This window comes from Rutilus rutilus (genome assembly GCF_951802725.1).
Source record: "Rutilus rutilus genome assembly, chromosome: 3".
NCBI lineage: Eukaryota > Metazoa > Chordata > Actinopteri > Cypriniformes > Leuciscidae > Rutilus > Rutilus rutilus.
In genome coordinates this window covers 40,316,654-40,341,130 of record NC_140211.1, presented here as the reverse complement: position 1 = coordinate 40,341,130, position 24,477 = coordinate 40,316,654, and the positions used below count along the sequence as shown (strand labels likewise).

Below are 24,477 nucleotides of genomic sequence, written 5' to 3'. Positions count from 1 at the left end.
CAAAACCATAATTCTTTCGTCTATCATCAAAATGGAAATGAAGATATTTTTTTTTATGAAACCTGAGAGATTTGATATTTCTCAAGCTTCATAAAGTTAATAAAGACATTTGCTGCATATTAAGTCACAAACTTTAGTAAGTGCTACATTTGGTTTGAAACTTACTTCGTGACCGATTAAAAAAAGTATGTTCTATATATTATGAATGTGTGTAGTATGAATGAATTTCAGACATACTTCATCTGCCATGTTTTCATTGACGTGACCTGCTGCGTCAGTTGTTTTGCTTCACCTCCATTCACAAATCCTCTCCCGTGGCCTCATGGGATAGTAATGTGTCCATCAAATGAGCACTTCAGAATCTCGCTAGAAGTAGTAGGACATCCGGGTACTTTTCACCTACTGTTTTATGAACTCCATGAATTCGTACATACTACTGTTTTTCACCTACTATATAGTACGAAAGTAAGCATATTCGGACGCAGCGATTGTATTTGTTGTGCTCTGTGTATGTGTGTTGATAATATATATGAATTTAAAAGGCTAAATTAAACACTTTAATTGTACAAAGTGATCGTGTCTCTTCAGAAGAAAAATTATTGACAATGACTTTATGCACTTTTTGAAACTTAAAAGTTTGGATGGAATGGACGAAAGTCTTGTGAGTTTGGAATGACATGAGGGTGATTAAATGATGATAGAATTTGAATTTTTGGGTGAACTATCCCTTTAAGCATTTACAGTGGGTACGGAAAGTATTCAGACCGACCCCCTTACATTTTTCACTCTTTGTTATATTGCAGCCATTTGCTAAAATCATTTAAGTTAATTTTTTTCCTCATTATTGTACACACAGCACCCCACATTGACAGAAAAACACAGAATTGTTGACATTTTTGCACATTTATTAAAAAGAAAAACTGAAATATCACATGGTCCTAAGTATTCAGACCCTTTGCTGTTACACTCATATATTTAACTCAGGTGCTGTCCATTTCTTCTGAACATCCTTGAGATGGTTCTACACCTTCATTTGAGTCCAGCTGTGTTTGATTATACTGATTGGACTTGATTAGGAAAGCCACACACCTGTCTATAAGACCTTACAGCTCACAGTGCATGTCAGAGCAAATGAGAATCATGAGGTCAAAGGAACTGCCTGAAGAGCTCAGAGACAGAATTGTGGCAAGGCACAGATCTGGCCAAAGTTACAAAAAAATTTCTGCTGCACTTAAGGTTTCTAAGAGCACAGTGGCCTCCATAATCCTTAAATGGAAGACGTTTGGGACGACCAGAACCCTTCCTAGAGCTGGCCGTCCGGCCAAACTGAGCTATCGGGGGAGAAGAGCCTTGGTGAGAGAGGTAAAGACGAACCCAAAGATCACTGTGGCTGAGCTCCAGAGATGCAGTCGGGAGATGGGAGAAAGTTGTAGTAAGTCAACCATCACTGCAGCCATCCACCAGTCGGGGCTTTATGGCAGAGTGGCCCGACGGAAGCCTCTCCTCAGTGCAAGACACATGAAAGCACACCTGAAGGACTCCAAGATGGTGATAAATAAGATTCTCTGGTCTGATGAGACCAAGATAGAACTTTTTGGCCTTAATTCTAAGCGGTATGTGTGGAAAAAACCAGGCACTGCTCATCACCTGTCTAATACAGTCTCAACAGTGAAGCATGGTGGTGGCAGCATCATGCTGTGGGGGTGTTTTTCAGCTGCAGGGACAGGACGACTGGTTGCAATCGAGGGAAAGATGAATGCGGCCAAGTACAGGGATATCCTGGACGAAAACCTTCTCCAGAGTGCTCTGGACCTCAGACTGGGCCGAAGGTTCACCTTCCAACAAGACAATGACCCTAAGCACACAGCTAAAATAACGAAGGAGTGGCTTCACAACAACTCCATGACTGTTCTTGAATGGCCCAGCCAGAGCCCTGACTTAAACCCAATTGAGCATCTCTGGAGAGACCTGAAAATGGCTGTCCACCAACGTTTACCATCCAACCTGACAGAACTGGAGAGGATCTGCAAGGAGGAATGGCAGAGGATACCCAAATCCAGGTGTGAAAAACTTGTTGCATCTTTCCCAAAAAGACTCATGGTTGTATTATCAAAAGGGTGCTTCTACTAAATACTGAGCAAAGGGTCTGAATACCTAGGACCATGTGATATTTCAGTTTTTCTTTTTTAATAAATGTGCAAAAATGTCAACAATTCTGTGTTTTTCTGTCAATATGGGGTGCTGTGTGTACAATAATGAGGGGAAAAAAAGAACTTAAATGATTTTAGCAAATGGCTGCAATATAACAAAGAGTGAAAAATGTAAGGGGGTCTGAATACTTTCCGTACCCACTGTACATTTAGCAGGTAACCATAATAAAACTGCATTAGCAGTTTTGAATATATGAATCTTGAACACGTTAAAAAATGCTTGGTTGCAATGTTCGATAAATGTTGCTATTATGTATCTTACAAGTCATTCATAGCCAGTCTATTAGTCAAGGGCATATGGAGCAGGAGATCGCAGAGCACTCTGTTTGCGAATGCTTAACACTGCCGTCTTACTGAGATAGAGCTCTTCACAGTGTGTAGGTTAGACTGAATATTGCCATGCTCTGTGTCTTAACAGAATCCAGGGAAGATATTCATTCTTCTGCAGGAGATCATGGCCAGCAAAGATGCAGAGGTTGAGTTCAGTGGGAACAAGCAGAGAGTGAGAGTGAAGCCTGTGAATTGGAATGAGAGCACACTGAGTGTCACTGCACCTGGTAAAATGGCCTACATAGATGTTTAAGGCATTTATTTTATGAAAGGGTGTAAACAATATTATGGTTGCTATGCTTCATGAAAAAATTCAAATATTATATATTTTAACATGATTTTCTGTAAAGCCGCTTTGAAACAACGAGTATTGTGAAAAACGCTATACAAATAAATTTGACTTGACTTGGCATTCTAAAGCAATGGATGCCACAAAATGAAAACTGTCAGTTTTTACTCAACCCTAATGTCATTCCAAACCTGTATGACTTTCTTGTTCTCATTCTTTTCTGTGCAATTACAATGAATTGGAAACAAAGCTTTCAAGCTTTGAGAAAAAAAAGTAGAACTGTCATATGATTCACATGGCACAAATCTAAAGCCAGTTCCTATCCATTGTAATTTTACTGAAAAGAATGTCCAATATGTTTTATCGACATGATGGTGAGTAAATTACTTTTCATGTTTTGATGAATTTTTGATCATGAATGAAACGGCTATATATAGTATTCATAATATTATTCTTTGGTGGTAAAATAATCTGTGTTTGCAGATTTTACTGCTGGAGAGGTGATTGTGAAACTTTACAGTAAAGGCCAGGTTAAAGGCAATGCCTGCATTCAATACTACACCATCATGGGAGATATTGCCCAATTCCTCCAGCAGGCTGCAGATCCTGTGAAGTTTATGTGCCAGGTAACCACATGTCTGTTGTGTCTTGTTGTAAATAGGCTTTTAATCTGTAATTAAGCTTTAACCCACATGCTTAAGGCCCAGGAATACTTTATTTTCCGCATTCAGCTCCGTCTTGCGTATAAAGGTATACTCAACCGCGAATGAGCCTGGATAGACAAGTTTGACACATGCGCAGTGCAATTGCTTTTTATACTCTTCCAGACGTCAGAGGGCAGCACTGAGTTGTGTTAGCAACAGGACATTTGTTCGAAAGGATAGAAGACAAAAAGTAGTGAATCACTCATGACACAGCCATAGACCTTATTCAGAGCAGCGCCATGACAGGTATCAAAGCAAGGCTGTGAGGGATAGACTTAGCGTATTTTCAATTGCATCCATTGTAAAAAGCTGTAAAAAGCTCCTAGATCATTTATAATTTTACGCAGCTCATGTTGTCGGGAGTTTTTATGTGTACTAAAATTTATTGGAAAGATATTTTTTGCAGTGTTTCGTCTGTAGAACAATCCAAAAACACCAAAACTGTACAACCTGACTAAAAAGATGCATGTCTATTCCTCACAGCCTCGCTTTCATTACCGTTAAAAATAAAAAATGACGCTGCTTTGAATTATGTCTATTGCATGCAAAGTTAAGAACAAGAACCAGAACAAGGCAATGCAAGGCACATATATTTCTAAAGCACATTAAAAATCAGGCAGTGCTGACCAAAGTGCTGTATAATTTGACAAAATAAAACAATAAAATACTTACAACTTTCAACATCAGAAGACGTCAGAATGCATGCTACTGGCAAATCATTCCACAGGCATGGAACAGCAACAGAAAAGGCACAATCACCTTTTAACTTCAAACCTTGGCACGGTCAGCATCAACCTATTTGAAGACCTTAAAGGATTAGTTCACCCCAAAATGAAAATTTCCTAATAATTTACTCACCCCAGTGCTATCCAAGATATCCATGTCTTTCTTTCCTCAGTGGGAGAGAAATTATGTTTTTTGAGGAAAACATTTCTGGATTTTTCCTCTAACAATGGACTTCATTGGTTACCATCGTTTTTAAGTCCAAATCAATGCAGTTTCAAAAGTCTTTGAAGTGTTTAAACAGGCTGTACGCAATCAGAGCTGAAGAAGAGGTTATCTAGCGAAACGATAGGTCATTTAAAAAAATATATATATAATTTATAGACTTTTTACCTTCAATAGTTCGGATTGAACTGATCAACAAACGGACAGGGAACTACGTCATCACGTTGAAAGGTCAGCGCCGGCAATACTATTTGAACTACTATTCATATTCATCAGAATGTTATTCATATACTATTCATATTCATATTCACTGAATACTATTATTATATATATAATAGCAAACAATACTATTTGAACTATCCTCCTACGTACGGTCGCATTGTAAACAGTGGGGCGGTACTTCTGCTGGCGCCGGCGTGACCTTTCAACGTGATGACGTAGTTCCCTGTCCGTTTGTTGATCAGCTCAATCCGAACTATTGAAGGTAAAAAGTCTATAAATTATATTTTAAAAAAAACTATCGTTTCGCTAGATAACAACCTCTTCTTCAGCTGTGATCGCGTACAGCCTGTACAGACTGGAGAAGTTCAGCTTCTGCCATTAAATTAATCAGCATTTATTAGTCACAAATGGGACAGATGTGAATGAATTAGGTATAGCCATAGTTAAGCAAAGGTGGCAAATAATTCATAAAGCTGAAAACTTCACACTTTCAGTTTGATTGCCGTCCACTTCTGGTTTTCAGGCTTTAATGTTGCTACAGTCTGCAGTCATTGGCCCAATGAGACAAATTCCACAACAAATTAAAATAAACATTTACTATTGCTGGCAAGACAATGTACAATTTTATAGTCATGCAAATGGTTTATTGTGCCCCATGACCACATATATATATATATATATTGTACAAATTATTATACAAAGTGTAGTATACATTAGTATACAAAGTGCTAAATGACAGCTCTAATGCTTTTATTAAATTGATTTTTTTTTTAGAAAACAGTTTAATATCTAAGAAATATTGAACACCATCCATTATCAATCTTTTCTTTTATCACTCCTGTATTATATTTTCTGCTCTAATCCCTTTAAGTTCTAAACTTATGTGAGTGTCTCTAGGGTGTATTTAAGTGGTTATCCTCCCTTTTTACTTTTGCAATCTTCAAGATATTAGGGGTTAAGCCATACGCTTTTTCCATGTTCCTAATTGATCGCATGTTAGAAATAAGGATGCAATACAGACACATTCTGAATAGTTTTAAAGGCTGGTAAAGCATGTTAGACTTTATTGGTTTATTTATTATTACTTTATTGAAGTAACTTTATTATGGATGGCTGTCATCTTTTACTATATTTTTTATCTTATGTTTATTGGCATTCTGGGTTGATATTTTTAAGTAACTCTGTTTGGGAATTATATGTGCACTTATGCTAGTGTCACACTCTTCGGCTTTCAAGAATTGTAAAGGTTTATAATCTTTCTTATGTTCATATTAAGGCCTTTCAGGTGTCTTCCTTGGAAAAGCTGGATCAAACTCTAGCTTCTTGTCTGATCCAGAAAATGCCGACAGGAGGTTTCCAGGGCCTGCAGTGTGATCAGTTTCCTGCTGGGGGTAAGGGCTTCTCCAGTTCTGTTTAGCTCTTTTAACCCATTTTAGGTCTCTCTCTCACCCTCCGCTTACAGACAGCCATTTCTAGATCAGCATGAAAAGGCTAATGCTACTAGCACTTTGTTTTATAGTCTGTTATAGGCATGAATAAATGATGAAGGGAAGTGACATCAGCCCACTGAAGTGCATTACTGTGCACTTGTTTCTTCGACATGTGCCTCCCTGCCCACATAAATACAGCATGACCCAGATCCACTGCAGATTAACATGGAGCAATCGGCAGTGTTATTGTGTGTGCACAATTTTTTTCTGCAAAACAGTGCACAATAAAAGCTGAAAAGTCAATAGGTTGAACTGAGTATAAGAAATAAGAAATAAGTAACTTTTTCTGCAACCTTCGTAGGATTTATCACATTATATGCTGTTATCATTATTAAGGTGCATTCACATGTACAGTAGCAAAAGTGTGCAGGCAAAGGCATTTTCAATAGAAATTTGCATGATCGGGAGTAAAAAAGTTTCAAAAAAGACAAACCGAAAGCTGCTTGGTTTCGAAGTGACTTTTGTGATATTAGTGCTTCTTGCATCACTACACTATTGAGAATGGACCTTTTTTTGTCCGCCAATTGTTGCCAAAATTTCACTCATGTAATTGCACCTTTACTGATGACACACATTCCTGTTACTTTTTAGCCCGTCCCCTCCAACCACCTCTATCCATTTTGGTTGTTACACCCTATTTTAATCACTCAGTTAATTCCTGATGGATAAAATCAGGTCCCAACCTACATGTTTTCTTATTGAACATTTAGATTAGGGAATAAAAATGGGATGTGACCTGCGATGCATGTTGACTTTAACATCCTATTCACATGTTGATGCTATAGTGACAGGGGTCTACTGTTGCTGTAGTGACAAACAATTTGTTGTCTGTTTGCTTCGCTTCGCTTCATTTATTAAATTTAACAGCTGTGAACTGCGCACATATATATATAGTTAGGCTATATATGCTTAATAACTTTTTAGTGTTAAATAAAAAAAAAAGTTTTGTTCGTACCATGAGATGAAAGTCCATGCTTTCTCCATCCATGCAATAAACGCACATCCTTGAATGAGTGTGGATTTCTAGTGTATTTACTTGAACTTCTCAGGTAAAATCAGAATTTAAAATGGACAGAAAAAAGCTCTCTCTACAAACTTGATGTGAGATGCCGTGCAGACTGACATATGCGCATTAATCACTTTCAAACGCACCGGAGGACTCACCATGATGCTGATGAAATTGGTCTGAGAGCGCGATCCAGAATGTCACGAGCTGGAACCCAGCATCTCTTCTCCGGACCATAGTCCTCCCAGTCTTCTAGGTATTGATGACCTCTACCCCTTTGTCTGACATCGATGAGTCTAGGGACAGAGGTCTGGGGCTAAAGGGGGAAACGAATGACGGGCTTGATCTTAGAGATATTCTTCATCTATATTTAAACAGGGGTTCATTTGAGTTGAACCGACATCGGTCTGAGCACCTTAATGATAAAAAATGGTCCAATAAATTTGGGCCCCAGTTTACGTGAGGGAAGCCTGAGAGGAATGTCCTGGGAAGATAACCAGACCTTATGACCACACATGTAAAGTAGGGGCTTAGTACGATGACGGTCCGCCGATGCCTTGTTCCTGTCACCAGTCACCAGTCGAATAACTGCTTCTCTGGTGATACTCCATGTACGGAGGCATCTCTGAATAAATGCATGTACGGACAGAACAGGGGAATAATGGTGGCTGGTAGCCTAAACAGCACTGGAAGGGAGACAAACCCGTAGATAAAACCAGGAGGGATTTATGCGCGTACTCGACCATGGTTAATCAGGAACTCCAAGATGACGGTTCCACAGACGCCACACAGCGCAAGACCCTCTCCAGATCCTGGTTGGCACGATTGGCCTGACCGTTAATCTGCGGGTGATACATGGAGGATAGACTCGCAGTTGCCCCAAGCTGTCGACAGAGGTCTGTCCAAAACTTAGACACAAATTGGGGACCCCTTTCAGAGACCACATTCACCGGTATGCCATTAATACGGAAACCGTGATCTAAGAGAACAGAAGCTGTCTACCTCGCTGAAGGCAATTTGGGGAGGGGAATAAAATAGGTCGCCTTCGTAGAGTCAGAGAGCACTGAGATAAAAAGGAACGACATGAATCTGGGAGCTCCAGAGCTGTCCGTACAGTGCTCAGTGGACAGCAAAGGCTATGGAGATTACCCAAGGTGCACGCCCACACAGGACGGGGAACGAGACGAGACAGAGAGAACAGCGAGGCAAACCAGCTGTCACTCCTCATCCAAGCGTTCCGGGAACAGCAGTGAACAGAGGTCAGACACAGATACCACACAGAACAATGCCACAAACCCATGAGACGAAGCACAAAATGACCTACTGATAACAAGGGGCAGACACAGAAGAGATTATAAGGGGAAATGGGAACAAGCAACAGGTGACTGAAATCAGCTCATCATCTGTGCAAAATCAGCACTGATTGCTCAGGTCACGAGCTGCAGAAAATGACAGGACAAACACAGACAACAGGGAGAAGCTGATAATGCACCCTGAACCGTGACAAATTATTGAAAGTCAACTCATTTAAATGGAGCACCTTTGAGATCTACACTGTTAAACTTGGAAATGTATTCCACGGAAATAATTTTCTTTGGTATAACCTAAAATAATCAGTTAGACTGAGTAAATAAAACCAGTAAAATTAAATGCTACAACATGAAGCACATTTTTTAGGTCACCTGACAAAACTGCATTGATTTTCTTTACCAGAGTGTAGCTCAGAGGACATTCCTACTCTCCTGCATTTTGCTGCCCAGCATGGATTGCGAGATCTGGCCAGTGCTCTGCTGCAGTGTCCTGGATCCCGGCAGGCCCTAAAGATCTCCAACAGTCATGGAAATACGCCATTGGATCTTGCACATATACATGGCCACGAGCTCTACATCCTCCTACAGGAGTCATTGGTGAGTAAAGCTTCTGAAACATAGTTATACATTTAAAAAAAAAAAAAATTGTATCATGTCTGAAGACAATAGTGTCATTATTCAGTGCAGTTCAAGTTTTGTTCTCTAGTGGCATGGAAACCAAACTCTATCAGGTGATAGAAGTGGAGAAAAAGCCATGGAAACCAGGCTCAGTCAGGGGACCAGTTCTCTTGCTTAGATAAATGGACATGGTGTTATACTGATTGGATTACGTCACACGGGCATTAGGTGAGAAGGAAGAGTTTCTGCCCAGCAGTTTGAAACATGAAGGTTGGGCTGCCATTGAGCCAGTAGTACACAACTGGCATATCAGTGGCCTTAAGCACGATGAACATCCTTCTTGTTAAAACTCCATTTAGGTCCCAGCTGGTCCTGGCATGAGGCATTCATAGCTGGCCAGGGGATCTATGCCAAAGGACTCATCTATTCACAGAGGTCTTTGCTGAGGATCTGTTCCGAGGGCTTGTCTTGTTTACAAATGCTAGAAATGTGGCTTTCAAATAAAAGATTGCTATCAAATAGCACACCCAGATCCCTAACTGATGACGAAGATTTGACAGAGCATTCATCAAGAGGTAGCCAGTATTCTATGTTATTCCACGCATAGGGTTTTGATCCAATAATGATCTAATGTTTTTTCTGAATGTAGTAGTAGGAAATTCATTATTTGTCATCCAATTTCTTATATCAACAGTGCATTCTGTTCGTAGAGCTGAGTATCATCAGCGTAACTGTGAAAACTAATGGCATGTTTCCTAATAATACTCCCGTACTCCCAAGGGTAGCATGTACAGTGTGACAAGCAATGGTCCTAGTGCTGAGCCTTGTGATACTCTATACCAAACTTGTGATCGATATGATACCTTTTCATTTACTGCTTCAAAATTGATAACTGTCAGATAAGTACGTTTTGAACCATGCCAATGCAATTCCACTAATGCTGACATTGTTTTTAAGCCTGTCCAAAAGAATATTGTGGTCGATAATATCAAAGGCAGCACTAAGTAACACTAATAGAGAGATGCAACCGTGATCAGATGATAAAAGAAAATCATTTGTTACTCTGATGAGAGCTGTCTCAGTACGTTGATACTGGATCCCGACTGAAAGTCCTCACAAATACCATTTCTCTCCAAGAAAGAACATAGTTGTGAGGATATATTTGATATTTTTGACAGAAAATGTATTCAAGATTGGTCTGTAGTTAACTAATTCTATAAGATCAAGTTTATTTATTTATTTATTTATTTTTAATGAGAGGCTTAATAACAGTCAGCTTGAAAGTTTTGGGGACATATCCTATAACGTCAATGATGAATTAATAATATTAAGAAGATGATCTACAATTTCCGTATTTTTTTCCCCAATAGCTTAATAGGTATAGGGTCTTAAATACATGTTGTTGATTTTGATTATTTAACAAGTTTAGACAATTTCTCCTTCCCGATTAATGGAATTCTTCCTCAGGGGGCCTATAGTGCACAAATGTGATACTCTAGCAGACGGTTGCATGGTTATAATTTTGTATCTGATATTATCAATCTTGTAAGTAAAGAAATTCATAAAATAATAACTGCTCTGCTGCTGAGAAATGCAGTCTGAAACTGTTGATGCTTTATTTATCGTTAATTTAGCCACCATCAAATAAATATGGGTTGTATTTGTTTTCTTCTAAAATATTTGAAAAGTAGTCCTCGAATTAATGTTTGGATGCGTGTCTCTAAATCTGACATCTTCTGCTATGTCTGCTAGAATTGTACTGCAACAAAATAGAGTATTACAAATAATCACATTTTCATGAAAGTGAAGTGTTATCAATTTGGATTTTTCAGTTCTTCAGATTCTTAAGCCCTATTCACACTGGATTAGTATTATCTGGGGACCTCGTGTGATTTAGAAATTACCCACCCACATCTGAATTTCGTGTGGCGCATTCGCACAGGATAAGCGAAGCCTGTGATTTTACTAGAATTTACTGACTTATCTCCCGGATATGATGTCAATGGGCTATTGCTTGGAAATGTCTTGTCGTTATTATAGGTCTAGCTGTATGATATATCATAAACAGAAGAATGTTCCTTACCACATGCATGTCATCCATCTCCATCTAATCATTCTTTTTGTTTTCGCTCTTCTGATGGTTTTCAACTTTCTCTTCCTGCAAATTGTAGTTGTATATCGTATGGTGTATAGCGATATGACCCAGCACCCAAAATACTACCAAAACACTCCAACGCAGCCTCCATTCTTCGCTAAAGATGGATTAAAAAAAGGCACAGGAAACAAAAACCTTAAAAAATTATATACGACCCCTCCAAATCACAGAGAAGCCGATTCACACGGGACTAATATTATCACAGGATCTCGGTGTTCGGCGAAACATGCTAGGTCATTTGTGGGGGAATTTTTACTTTACAAATTACAGACATGGCCGATTCGCACGGGATTTAGACAACCTCACAGACAAGATCACAGACAACCTTTGCAAATATTACAAATGACTAGAGGTCACCAGGTAATACTTATCCTGTGCAAATAGGGCTTTAGATTCTCTGAAGTATCTCATACTGCTCATACTATTGTAACCATGCCACTATTTTCAAGTCAAATTTAAAATGACTGTGAAATGACAAATCAAACACAAGAGATCATTTACATACGTAAGAGCATGTAACCATGCTATTAGAAGTAATCCAGATAGAACACTCATGAAAAAAAGGGTCAGTGAGGTTAGATTTTATTTCCTGCTTTTTTTCTCTTTCCATTCCACTCTACCATTGAAGTTGACCACATATCAGTAAATATATGAAAGAACAGAGCATTTTTTAAATATAGGGTAAATTTATTATTTATTAAGGCTTATTAATAAAATAAGCAGCCCTTTAAGGATACACTCCATATTTCATTAATATTCTATACATGCCTCTTCTCTAGTAAAATCCCTCAAACAGATGTTTGAAGAAAGACAAAAAGATACCCAGTGCATTGGAGCATTGTTTACTTTATGCCTGGATGCACTGAATGTTGTACTCTTTGGCTAAAAGGGTCGTATGGGGGTTGGGATAATGCTAATGCTCAGATTTCCCTTTACTAATGGTGTTTTTTCCCCATAATTTTGCTAATATGCGAAAGCTTGGTTATGTTATGAAAGCAAGAAGGATTGTGTTGCATGGAGCATTTAGTTTCTAACGTCACTAATCCTCATTCGGTATGTATCCAAATGTTTATCTAGGAATCTATTAGCTGAACAGAGAGGAAGCCATTTTTCAGCTTGGCTCTCTTAATACATAATCCCATTAAAATGTACAAGACAACAATCTGTTACACAGCATGTATACAGGCAAATCCACCATGACTGCCATATTATTGTGAATGATCAGTGTCTAAAGCACAGTGATGTTTCCAAATCCCTTCTCATTTAATAATAGGTATTAAAGCCAAAATCCTAGAGACAACTGATGAAAACAATAATGATGAAATTATAGAGGTTTGTGCTGCTGTAGAATATGCCTAGTGTAGCATTAGAAACATATGCACAGTTGGTAGTCAACCAGAATGCCTATTACCGCCGCGTTTACTGCAGAGGTAAATAAACCAGTCGCATTTTAAAGTTATTCGTGAAATGACCGCCTGGTGGCGCAAAGGAACATTTTGCAAAACAGCTGCAATTGCTGCATTTTGAAATGTCTGTGGAGCTGAAGTCATAAATTAACAATGATGAAATATTATACAATGATGGTAATTTCCTAGCCTGACGTCGTCATACTCAGATTCTAGTCAGAATGTGAGTCTGATACTGCTCCATTGGGCTATGATTATGGGGATTATGTTTCAACCGAACCAGGAAAGAAAATGCTTCTGCACTCAATTGGATAGACCTACAACCAATCAGAGCAACGGAGTAAGTGACGTATGTTCATTCATGTTTCCGATCGACAAATGCCTTGATCGCGGTCGATATCTTCTATAACAGACGCGATGGCGGAATCTACACATGATGTTTTATAAACAAAGTTTGGGAGAAGCACGTTCAAATAATCAATCCAATCAACTTGTCATCAAACAATTACCATGTCTACCCTATCAGAATGAGAGGAAGCATATATTTATTTACTCTGTCAACTCACCTAACATTCCTTGACAGTTTTCAGCATCCCTCCACTCACTCTCGGCTTGTTCTTCCACAGCCTGGAATACGGGGGGAGTACTTTGGGTTCGGGCCGAATACCGAGCCTGGAGCCTCTCCTCGGACAGCACGCCAAATATGCATTTATTCTATCTGACTTATTTGAAAGTGTGAACTCGTGAAATCTCAATTCTCCAGCGGCAGTCATCTTTGTTGTAAACTAATTCAACCCAAGCGCTCTTTGGTGACATGGATGATTACGTTACTGTTGATCATCTGTCCATCATCGTATAAAGCCCGCCCTGACAATTTGATTGGTCCGAACAACTTTTGTTCGGGCATAATAGCTCCTCAACGGATCAAGTCCAGACCGAACTTCCCGACCTAAACATTTTGTGGGCGGGGCTAAGTTCGGCTGGCATCCAGGCTAGTAATTTCCTACAACAAACATGAAAAATCAAAACAAGAGCTATTGACATTTACTGTACAATAATGAAACAATGGTTATCAAGAGTATGTTCTGTCATGCCTGCACCTGTTCTCTTTAGTCCCTGATTAGTTGATCTTCCTCCACCTGTGCATGTTTAGTTCCCTTATTTACCCTGTGTATTTATACTCCCTGTTCTGTTCAGTCCTCTGTCGGTTATTGTTTGTGTAAACGTGATGTTACTCCTGAGTTTACTATTAAATACCTGGTTTCTCTGAATATCCTTCGAATATCCTCCGCGGTCCGTCTGCCCGGAAGCTCCGCTGGGCTCGATCGCCACTCCTGGTCGGCCTTCGGCGGTCGACGTCCAGCTACAGCCATGGATTTCTGGGATTCGGGCTGCACCCTCACCCTGCACCCCTTCGGCATCACTGGACTCCTCCCTTCCTCCGACCTCCCCGTAGGCCTCCCTCACCACATCGTCACCCCGGTCATCCGTCATCGCCTGAGTCCTGCGAGTCAGCGGCTCGGCTCCCATCCTCCAGGTCAGCGATGTCGCCATGGTCCGTAGGCCACTCAGCTCCGTGGGGTCCTCAGCCACCCATGGTTCCGCCGCCATTGATCGGCTCCCGGATGTCGTCCTGCCTGTCAGTTCAGGCTCCGCCCTGGCTCCTCCCCCCGTCTGCGCCACCATGGTGCCCACGGCCAATGTCCCCAGGGTCCAGTCCGTCCCCAACTCCACGCCCTCTGCCGAAGCCTCCGCCCTTTTTTTAGTTTTCTTTTGTTGTCATCACGGCGCGAGGCGCCTATCTGAGGGGGGCGTAATGTCACGAGTATGTTCTGTCATGTCTGCACCTGTTCTCGTTAGTCCCTGATTAGTTGATCTTCCTCCACCTGTGCCTGTTTAGTTCCCTCATTTACCCTGTGTATTTATACTCCCTGTTCTGTTCAGTCCTCTGTCGGTTATTGTTTGTGTAAACGTGATGTTACTCCTGAGTTTACTATTAAATACCTGGTTTCTCTGAATATCCTTTGTCGTGCGCTTTCTTCAGCCCAGGGACGTTACATTGGTGGAGTTGAAACTGCAGGGTAAGATTATAAAGTAATAATTTTATTATTAAATTAAAAAAATCTAAAACATTGATAATGTTATTTAAACAAATGATGATATACAAGTTCACCAGTTCACATAGGCTATTATTTGTATGAGTGTGAACTGTTATATAGGCTATCTCTGTTTGTAGGCTATCTGTTTTTTATTTTTTTTAAACAGCACAAGGTCTTGTAAAAAAAATGTTTTTATTACTTCGACAAGAATGAGACTGATTAAATATGTAAAAAAAAAAAAAATAAAAAAAAAAAACCCAGACCAGAATAAACTGTTATAACATAAAAAAATAGAATCAAAAGTTTAAAATAAAGATGACAACAATAGCCTATTTAATATTGTAGATGTCGGTGGGCAACAGTTTTCCTCTGTGAGCAGTGCGATCACTGATCAATAAACAAAAACCACAGACCATCATATGCAAGATATTTATCTTTTTTGTTTATTATAGAGCAAGGGGCGGTGTTCAAAATCTGATCAGTGATCGCACTGCTCCCCGAGGAATAAAGTCAGTGATAAAAATGTAGGTGCAGTGACGCTGATTATTTTTACTATTGCAGAATGAGACAAAGGAAGAGCACTTCTCTCTCACACTGAGTACTGCTGTTAAACGGAACTCTGGGCATTTCTTAGAGAGTCAATTCGTGGTAGAGCATTGGTTCAACAATTTCTATGAAACATGTTCAAATCCCAAACAAACATGGACTACTGTTTTACTTTTGTTTACTTTTCTTTTGTGATTTATGCAGAGAGAGGCTACGTGTCTCCAGTTCTAAAACGCATTATGTTACACCATATTGTTTTTTGCTTGCATTTATAAAATTACCATGCATTTCCATTTTACACTAAGGAACAAATATTTTCCAACATCTGTATAATTCCAATCGGAATATCAACAGCAGTTCTGTTAAAAAAAAGAAAAGAAAAAAAGAAAAAAACTTTATGGGGTTTCCTATACAGAAAAAAAAAAAAAAAAAAGCCTCAGGTTACGACTGTAACCATAATTCCCTGAGAAGGGAACAAGACGCTGCATCAATGGCGCTTTGGGAACGCCCCTGCACGATTGTGTCTGAAGCACGTCAACTAGTCCAATGGCAAGAGTGAAAGTCACGGGAGGGTGACGTAACTGGGCAATTGCCTGGATCCCAATGTCACATTCTACACCAAGAAGCGAAAACTCTTCACTTCAGGGCATACAGTTTCCTCGTGGACAGAGCTCTGGAGTGAAGTATGGTCTCCACAACCTCGGTTAACCAGAGCCTATGAGTTGGGCCCCCTCAGTGGCCAAACCTACAAGTTACAAATCTCCGGGTGGGGATGGAGGATCACTTCTCTGCCCTGAGACAGAAGGTCCCTCCTGACCAGTATCTCCAAGGGAGATTGGCTCGGCTAGTACGGCGCTACTAGTAGTAGACTTATTCCATTCCGGCAGACCTTCTCCAGGATTCCTAGGAGCAGAGCAATCGGGGAAAAGCGTACAGACGTAGCCTTGGCCATGTCTGTACCATAGCGTCCAACCCCAGTAGGGCTGCATGTGTGAGGGAGAACCAAAGTGGACAGTGCGTCGTGTCCTGAGACACAAACAGATCCACTTCTGCTTGGCTGTAAACCTCCCATATGTGCTCCACCACCTCGAGGTGAAGTCTCCATTCCCCGGGCTTCACCCCTGTCTCGACAGGACGTCTGCTCCTACATTCTGATACCCCAGAATGTAAACTGCTCTCAGGGAGAGCATTTTCCCTAGGGACCACAGGAGAATCTGGTGCGCCAGTTTGCATAGATGACGCGAAAGCAGACCCCCTGATGATTCATGTAAGAGACCACTGATGTGTGTTCTGTACAGACAAGCACATGAGGACCTCTTAGGTCTGGGAGGAAGTGCTTCAATGCCATGAAGAAGACGAAAGATGATGACTCCTCCACATACCCTGAGCTGAGCGGCATTCCGCTGCCGCTCCCCAGCCGGTGAGAGAAGCATCTGTCGAGAGAGTGACTCGATGACAATGATCTCCTGGGACAAGAACCAAGTTTTCCTCCATATATAACCAAGGCATGGAGGCACCGCTGTGTGATCTTGATTATATAAATTGGGTCCCCCCTCTGGGAAAACCCCTTGGTCTTGAGCCACTACTACAGGGGCCTCATATACAGCAGGCCAAAAGGTATCACGTTGGACGCAGCTGTCATCAGACCCAACAGTCTCTGAAACTGTTTCACAGTAAGTTACTGGCCTAGCTTTATCTGTTTTACGACTGAGAGGATAGTAGCAACATGAGCAGGTGATAGCATGGCCTGCATCATCACTGAATCCCACACCACACCAAGAAAGGTGGTCGTCTGTACTGGAGAAAGCACACTCTTCTTGCCATCCAGTCTCAACCCCAGCTTCTTTATATGGGTGAGAAAGACATCTCGATGCCGAACCGCCATCTGCTCCGACTGTGCTAGAATAAGCCAGGAGTCTGTATAGTTCAAAATGCGACTCCCTTGCAGTCTGAGAGGTGCCAGAGCTGCATCCACGCATTTCTTGAACATGCGGGGTGATTAGAGATAGGCCGAACGAAAGAACCCGAAACTGTTTTTTCTTTTGCCCCCGATAGCAAACCTCAGGAACTTCCTGTGTTGTGGAAGGATGGAGACATGGAAGTATGCATCCTTTAGATCTATTGTGACAAACCAGTCCTTGTTGAACCTGAGTTTCCTGATAGAACAATTCAGAAGACAAATAACTAATATAGGATGCAACCCTCCATTCTTTTTGGGAACAATAAAGTACCGGCTGTAAAACCCTGAGTCTCTGTTGTGTGGAGGAACCCATTCTATAGCTTCCTTTGCTTATAGAGATTTCACTTCTTGTTCCATCACCAGAGCCTGCTCTGGATGTACTACTGTGAGTAACAACTCGTTGTGGACGTGAACCTTTTTCTATAATCTGCAGGACCCGTTGAGATATGTTTGGCAGAGTCCTCTGTTCTGCCAGATAATCTACTAAGGCAACCAGTCTCTCGAGGCTGGCCTCTGGTGTACTTAAAGGGGTCATATGATGCAATTTCTTATTTTCCTTTTTCTTTAGTGAAACGACTGAGACAAATTTGACACAATTATTTGTTATACTTATCAAATAATCTTTGATTTATTGTCTTGTGTACCACTATGTCTTTGATACTACAGTATGTATTTTATGACACAACCAACGACCCCACCGGTATCGTGTCTCCTATCTAATTAATCCTCATTTAATGACTCACACTTTAGTGTACATCACCTTCTCTTAGAATGCATTGTGTGTTTGTTATATCTATCTGAGTATGAATGGACACAAACGTCCAGGCCTATGTCTAACCACACTTGAGATAGAATAATAAATCCTCCCAACAGAGGAATCTCCCACTTGGAAATTCCCCCTTTCTTATTGGTTGAGCCAACCCTGAAAGGTGGGACCTTTCTCAGGCTTTAAATGGTCTCTACACAAGCCCTTCCCTCTCTTCTTATGGCCTCTACTGCTGCTTCTTCGGGTTGATGTCTGTGACCACAGCCTGCTATGCCTTCACTCTCCCAACAGAGTCAGACTGTATTTTCTTCAATCCAACTCAGAAGAAAACTGCAACTTTACCATCACTGAATGGGCAACCATTAACTCTTCCAATTTCCTCACTCCTTGGTTGCCTGCATGGCCTCTCCAGCCCAGGGACGGCAGGCCACAATCTGCATGTGCTCAGCCATGTGCTCATGGAGAGAGAGAAAACCTTCAATCAGAACAGAGTTAAACAAACCACTCAAGTTCACCAACTTTTCTTCAGTCAACGCCGACTCATGGGACCATCAAAAATCCTTCTTCAGGAACTTTACGATATGTTTCACTGCAAAGGCCATGCAAGTATACATTTAATGAGGTTCTCTGAAAATGATAAGCTGATGGTCCTTTTCAGGTTCAATTAAACTTTTCCATAGTTCCATTTCCTGCTTCCGGTTTCATTCTGTCAGTCACCATTTTACCTATGCATGTATGCATGTGTGTTTTAGATTATAATAAAACTTGTGCACAATATGTATTTGATTCTGATTCTCTGCTTGCAACAAGGTTTACTTTACGATTTAGACTTTGACTACAGGCTCTTAGTAGTACTGTACAGTAATAAAGACATTTCCCTCCCCCGGAAATGAATATTTCTTAGAATTAATACACAATTAACGCTGAGTGTTCACGGGACGAACAGGTGGGTTGACTGTAATATTAATTTTACTACATTAAGTTAATTCTATTAACTGATCCAAATATTCATAATCAATTATAACAAGTTATGATTGATTATTAATATTTCTTTGAGCTAACTCGTTACATTAGTGTGTTATGTAGCTGTTTGTGCATGTAGAAGATCTGCAGAGTTACAAAGCTTAAAGTCTCAAACCCAAAGAGATATTCTTTGTAAAAGTTAAAGGCACTTTAAGAGGAGAGCCTATCCCCGATGGATGGACAGGTACCGACCTGGTGGTGGTGGGGAGGATGGGGGTGAACGCTGGTGTCAGTTTCTGTGAACGTAGTAATGGGTGTTAACGGGGCTCAAATACTCCATATGTCGAGTAGTGATTGGCTAGAACTGTGGTTAATGAATGACGTGATTAATGAATGGCATGCTAGTCTTCCCGGTAGAACTTGCGCTAGAGCTCCAATTTCTCACTGTATTCTTACACCGCCAGCTCCATGTCGTGGAGATGCTGTGTTTTTCATTGCGAAAGCCAAACTACTTTGTTTTGCCTTCCAAAAGAGTAAACAATTAGAAAACAGTGGTTAAGCTTTATTTACACCACTGTTCCAGAACAACCAAAATATTTGACTGTGTGCTGTGCATTTTTCGGAGGACTGTCTCCAGAACCTAGCAGAGTACAAGGCCGGCTATGCACAAAGTCTGATTCTAAAAACTGTATCTTTGCAAGTACAGTCTGGTGCTTCTGACACATAGACACAGCCTGTAAGTATGTTTTCATATTTTAAGAATTTGCTACTTACTATTCAAATGCGAGTTTTAAGCAGTATAGAGTAGCACTTGTTTGTCGTTTTCTTCGATCACAAATGCAGACATGGTTTTATGTTTACATAGTGTCGGAGTGTGGCGAGATGTGTTAAAAGACAGTATAATTCATTATAATCAGTAATTATGTCCCCAATGGATGCAACAAATAAAACCTTACCAATATGTTCTGGTCCATTTGCGCTGGCAAAGTTGATCGATCAGCTTGGTCATCTGAATTTTTCGGATCAGATTCGGGCTCGAAATACGGTAGTACCAACATTATTATTACCTGTCATTATTGCTTTGGGAACTGATGTTCCAAATATGGTAAGGGATATTACATTTCCATCACACGCTTAAGCTATTTGGGCCAATCACAGTGCACTGGATCGCTGGCCAATCAGAGCACACCGAGCTTTTCAGAACGATGAGTTTTGTAAAAATCAACACGTTTCAGAAAGGCGGGGCAAAGAAGAGCAATAATAATGTACTATATATGTAAAATAATGACTTTTTTTAATCTAAAAAACGCATAAACACATTGCATTAAACCAAATACACAAAATAATGTTCTTTTTAGAACCGCCATATGACCCCTTTAAAGTAGCTACTTCGGTGACCTGAAGCATACTGGCAGGAAACAACAGACTTGACTGCTTTTCAACTCTCCTCAGAGGGTGCGAGCATGACACAACGTCTTGGGGAACTTCAGTCATGAGACTGCGCCCAGAGGCACCATGGGTGGCGGGGTTTGCAGAATGGCCTCCTGGGGGCACAGAGGTGGCGCGGGCACCGTATAATGAGGTGTACACCGTTCCACCCAGGAGGGGGCTGCCCTCAGAAGCCTGACACCACTGGCATCAGGGCTTCTTCTTAGCCAAAGCCTTCTTCGCGAGAAGAACGTTCCTCAGATCGGTCTTCTGCTTAGAAGGCTTCGGCTAGGTGTCGTCCCAACCCCTATGGTTTTTGGGGAGGGGGACAATAAGCGACACTCTCCTTTTGCTGCGATCTAAATGAGGAGCTGGTAGGCTGGGGCTGCTCACGCCCAGCAACCCCAGAGGCCAGGGGATGGCAAGGGAGGTGGCGCTTAAAGCCTCCTGAAACCTCTCGACTACAGTATTCATGATGTAACCCCTTTGGATTGTACATTGAACTTTTTTCTTTTTTGTCCAATTGTAAAGCTATTTTGTACATTCTTTTAATTTGTATACCACAAAAAAACTCATTTATAATTTGATGCAGTACTATTATTAACCATTATAGGGTTTTCTTACTGTTATTAACTACTAAGGCGGTTAACTCTGCGGTTTGTTAAATGAGTTGATTATATCAAATTTAGATGAAGAAGCCAGCTGAACATGGGTGCACAAGTTTGCCAATTCATCCTGTTACTAAGAAAAAAACAAAAAAAAACAGTCAATGGTTTTTATTACTGGTCTTTCTTTTACGAGAACTCTGTTTTTTTTGTTTGTTTTTTTTTAACACGGATTCTGTTGAGTGATACACCTTTGAACGGCAAGCCAGAGCCTGATCTACAATTCAAAAGATTCATCATGATTCTACACGGATCCGAACTGAGAGCTAAGCACATAGAGCTAAGCGCGTAGAAAACACAAAAAGGCCTTCACACACACACACACACACACACACACACAAAAAACAAGGGATCCAGAAGGACTATTGAGACTATTTATTTTTTATTCCTGGACTTCACATACAACTTTGGACTCAATATCAATTTTTATTTTTGTTTGTTTGTTTTTTGTTCATGGTGTTTGAGTGAGAACCAGACAATTGTGTATTCATTTAAATTGTGAAAATTGTTTACTCAGTTTTTTGAGTATTTGTAATAAAATTGCCGGCTGTTAATTGATTGAATTTAATTTGCCCCAAACATCTATTTTTAAATCTTCCTAGAGCCGAACCTAACTCTGTCAAGTCAAGTCACCTTTATTTATATAGCGCTTTTTACAATACAGATTGTTTCAAAGCAGCTTTACAGTAATAACAGGAAAATAATGCAGCAGAGTTTGTTTATTTGTTGTTACAGCAGATCTAAAAGAAATTAGCGTCATAGTCCAGTTTAAGTAAGTTCAGTGATGGTTAATTTTTGTTGTAAAAAAAAAGTTTTGTAAAATATATAAAATATATATGTAATAGTTTAGCAGCACATTTGATTATTCTTTTTAACTCTTTACTTATATTTTACCCATTTATAGGAAGCTATGTCTCTTTGAGGTCCTCACGCATTATGTTTAACGTGGGTCTCACTCGTCAGTTTTCGGTCACTAAACAGAGGTAACTGGCTATATACCTGAGATGGCTGCATTCACATTTACACATTTAAAGATACTTTTGTATAGCCCCCATGGTTTTTGTATACAATTTAAAATTAATGTTTTCTTCAGGCCACATTAATGTATGGCCACTACTACAGATATAAGTCGACTAACATTACTTCTCTTATAATAGCTTTGGATTGGCCATGCCGTGGTTTCCCACGTACACTTATCTAAAGTAACATTAAATTAAAGCAGAGGTAAGACACACCCAAATTTAGGTTGGTCAAGCAGCATTTTGCTGTCCTAAACGGAAAGTCACCTCTTGTCTTTACGAAACCAAGTACACTTGAATTAGTGCCAAATATTAGTCGTCACTAATCTGACGCAGATTTTGCGGTAACATACGAATCTGTTTAATCTATTTGGGCAAGTCAGTCAATTTCAGAGCAAGTCAGAATAAAATCAAATGTTTACAATTTTATTATGTCAGGTAAATCTATCCTGCCAAATGCATAATCAGTTCAAAGATAATCAATACAATAACATAAAAATGCTCAGAGATAAAGAGTAAAAGATGTAGGCTAATCCCGACATTTAGAAAAATGCATAATGCTGAGGTCTTTCAACAATATGGGCTGATCTGAGGTACAGAATCATGCCCTGAACCCTCTTCAGCATCTCCCTAAATACTCAGACCAAGGCAGAAACCTCTTTTCAAATGTAAACATGAATTCACAATGGGAATTTGAATTAATCACCGTCTCAGATAACAAAAGCTCGGAAAAGTGTTTGGAATCAATAAATGTACATTTCAAATGTTTTTATTTGTAACAAATAGCCTATTAAACTAGAGACAAAGTTATGAAGTTATTTTGAAGAGCTGGGACTCGAAATCGGATCACTTGTAGCACCGCGAGGCACATGTTGTAGCATTGCCCACAAGGCTATCGTCTTAACACTGTTTTTACTCATGAATAGTCTAATGCATGTAGTATTTTTATATTGAAATGTTTTATATTTTTATAATAAAATGTTTTTATTATTTATTAAAGAAAATTATGCTGATCATAACAACCTACTGTATTTCATTCTTAATATCATAAAGACTGCAAAAACACAAACGTTGCTGACTAACATCGGTTAGCAAGTCCTTACAATGTTTTAATTGTACAATAATTTAGTTTAATTTATTTCAGTGTTATGTTTCAAGTTCAAGTCAAGTCAAGTCATCTTCATTTATGTAGCGCTTTTAACAATGTAGATTGTTCCAAAGCGGCTTTACAGTGATAATAGGAAATTAAAGTAACAGAGATTGTTTTGGCTTTATAGCAGCTCTAGAATAAAGTTATTGTCCAGCTAAATTTAGTTTTGATTGATTCACTTCCGTCGCAACGATCATTAGTTATTAACTTAGGGGCCGCTTACACGACACCATTTTAAGAGAAAACTCTTAAGTTCTCTCTACGCAAACTTTAAAAACGTGAACCTGTGAGAACGCTGATGGTGTGCACATGCGTATTACGAGTTCAGTCTATAGGGATGCGCGTTTGAATATATGTGCACAGGCAGGGGTTAAATTGGGATTTATTATGTGGGGAATTTTTTTTTGAAAAATAAACTATTAAATGGCATTTTCTGGAGAGTTTTGTGCAAAGAAATGGAGAAATTGAGTCTTACATGATATGTGAAAAACTGCAAGGTTAAGAGCATATTTGCATTGTTGTAGTATCAACAGGTATTAGGACATTTAGCATTTACATTACTGTTAATCAGCAGTGGTGGAATGTAACGAAGTACAAATACTTCGTTTCTGTAGGCTTTACTTAAGTAGAATCAATAGTGCATACGTTTGACTTTTACTTCGTTACATTTTGCAGCAATTATTATACTTTCTACTCCACTACATTTCTACAACGTTTCGTTACATTTTCTGATCAGTTTTCCCCCTGCCAAAACAGGGATTGAAAAAAATGTCCTGTTTTCGGTGCTGATGCGGTGGTGACGCGTTCATGTAAGGGTGGCGCTGCCAATAAAGCACCTAAAAGCTGTCACAAAGAACCATCAAAAGTAATGATTATGAATATGTAAAATATAGCAAGGAGACATTTTAATTGTTTATTAATAAACAAGTGTTTTCTGTGTCAGTGCCCTGCATAGATGAAGTTGACGATGCAATCTTCGCAGTAGTAAACTCGCCAGAGAGAAATGCACATTTCATACGGATTAGGCTACACAAGCAGCGGTCTGTTTTCTTTCGTTTTGAAAAGAAGACCTTCCAAGCTTTCTATAGATATATTTATCAGGTCTGTCAGGCAAGTAGGCTCCCTTATACGCTGAGTTTCGGTTCATTTATGAGACGAGAGTCCAGTTCACTCGCCGGCGCGTCCGTGTCGTG

At 39.9% G+C, this 24,477-nt stretch overlaps 1 protein-coding gene across 1 annotated transcript in view; it reads left to right on the top strand.

Moving 5' to 3' along the window:
- Nucleotides 1–24,477, top strand: part of LOC311287329 (B-cell scaffold protein with ankyrin repeats-like) — a 122,570-nt gene that overhangs the window by 17,344 nt on the left and 80,749 nt on the right. Inside the window, exons 4-7 of the mRNA XM_084404077.1 lie at nucleotides 2,629–2,767; nucleotides 3,313–3,455; nucleotides 5,980–6,094; nucleotides 8,913–9,106. Of these exons, the coding sequence (XP_084260203.1) occupies nucleotides 2,629–2,767; nucleotides 3,313–3,455; nucleotides 5,980–6,094; nucleotides 8,913–9,106 (591 nt within the window). The remainder of the gene's footprint in view (nucleotides 1–2,628; nucleotides 2,768–3,312; nucleotides 3,456–5,979; nucleotides 6,095–8,912; nucleotides 9,107–24,477) is intronic.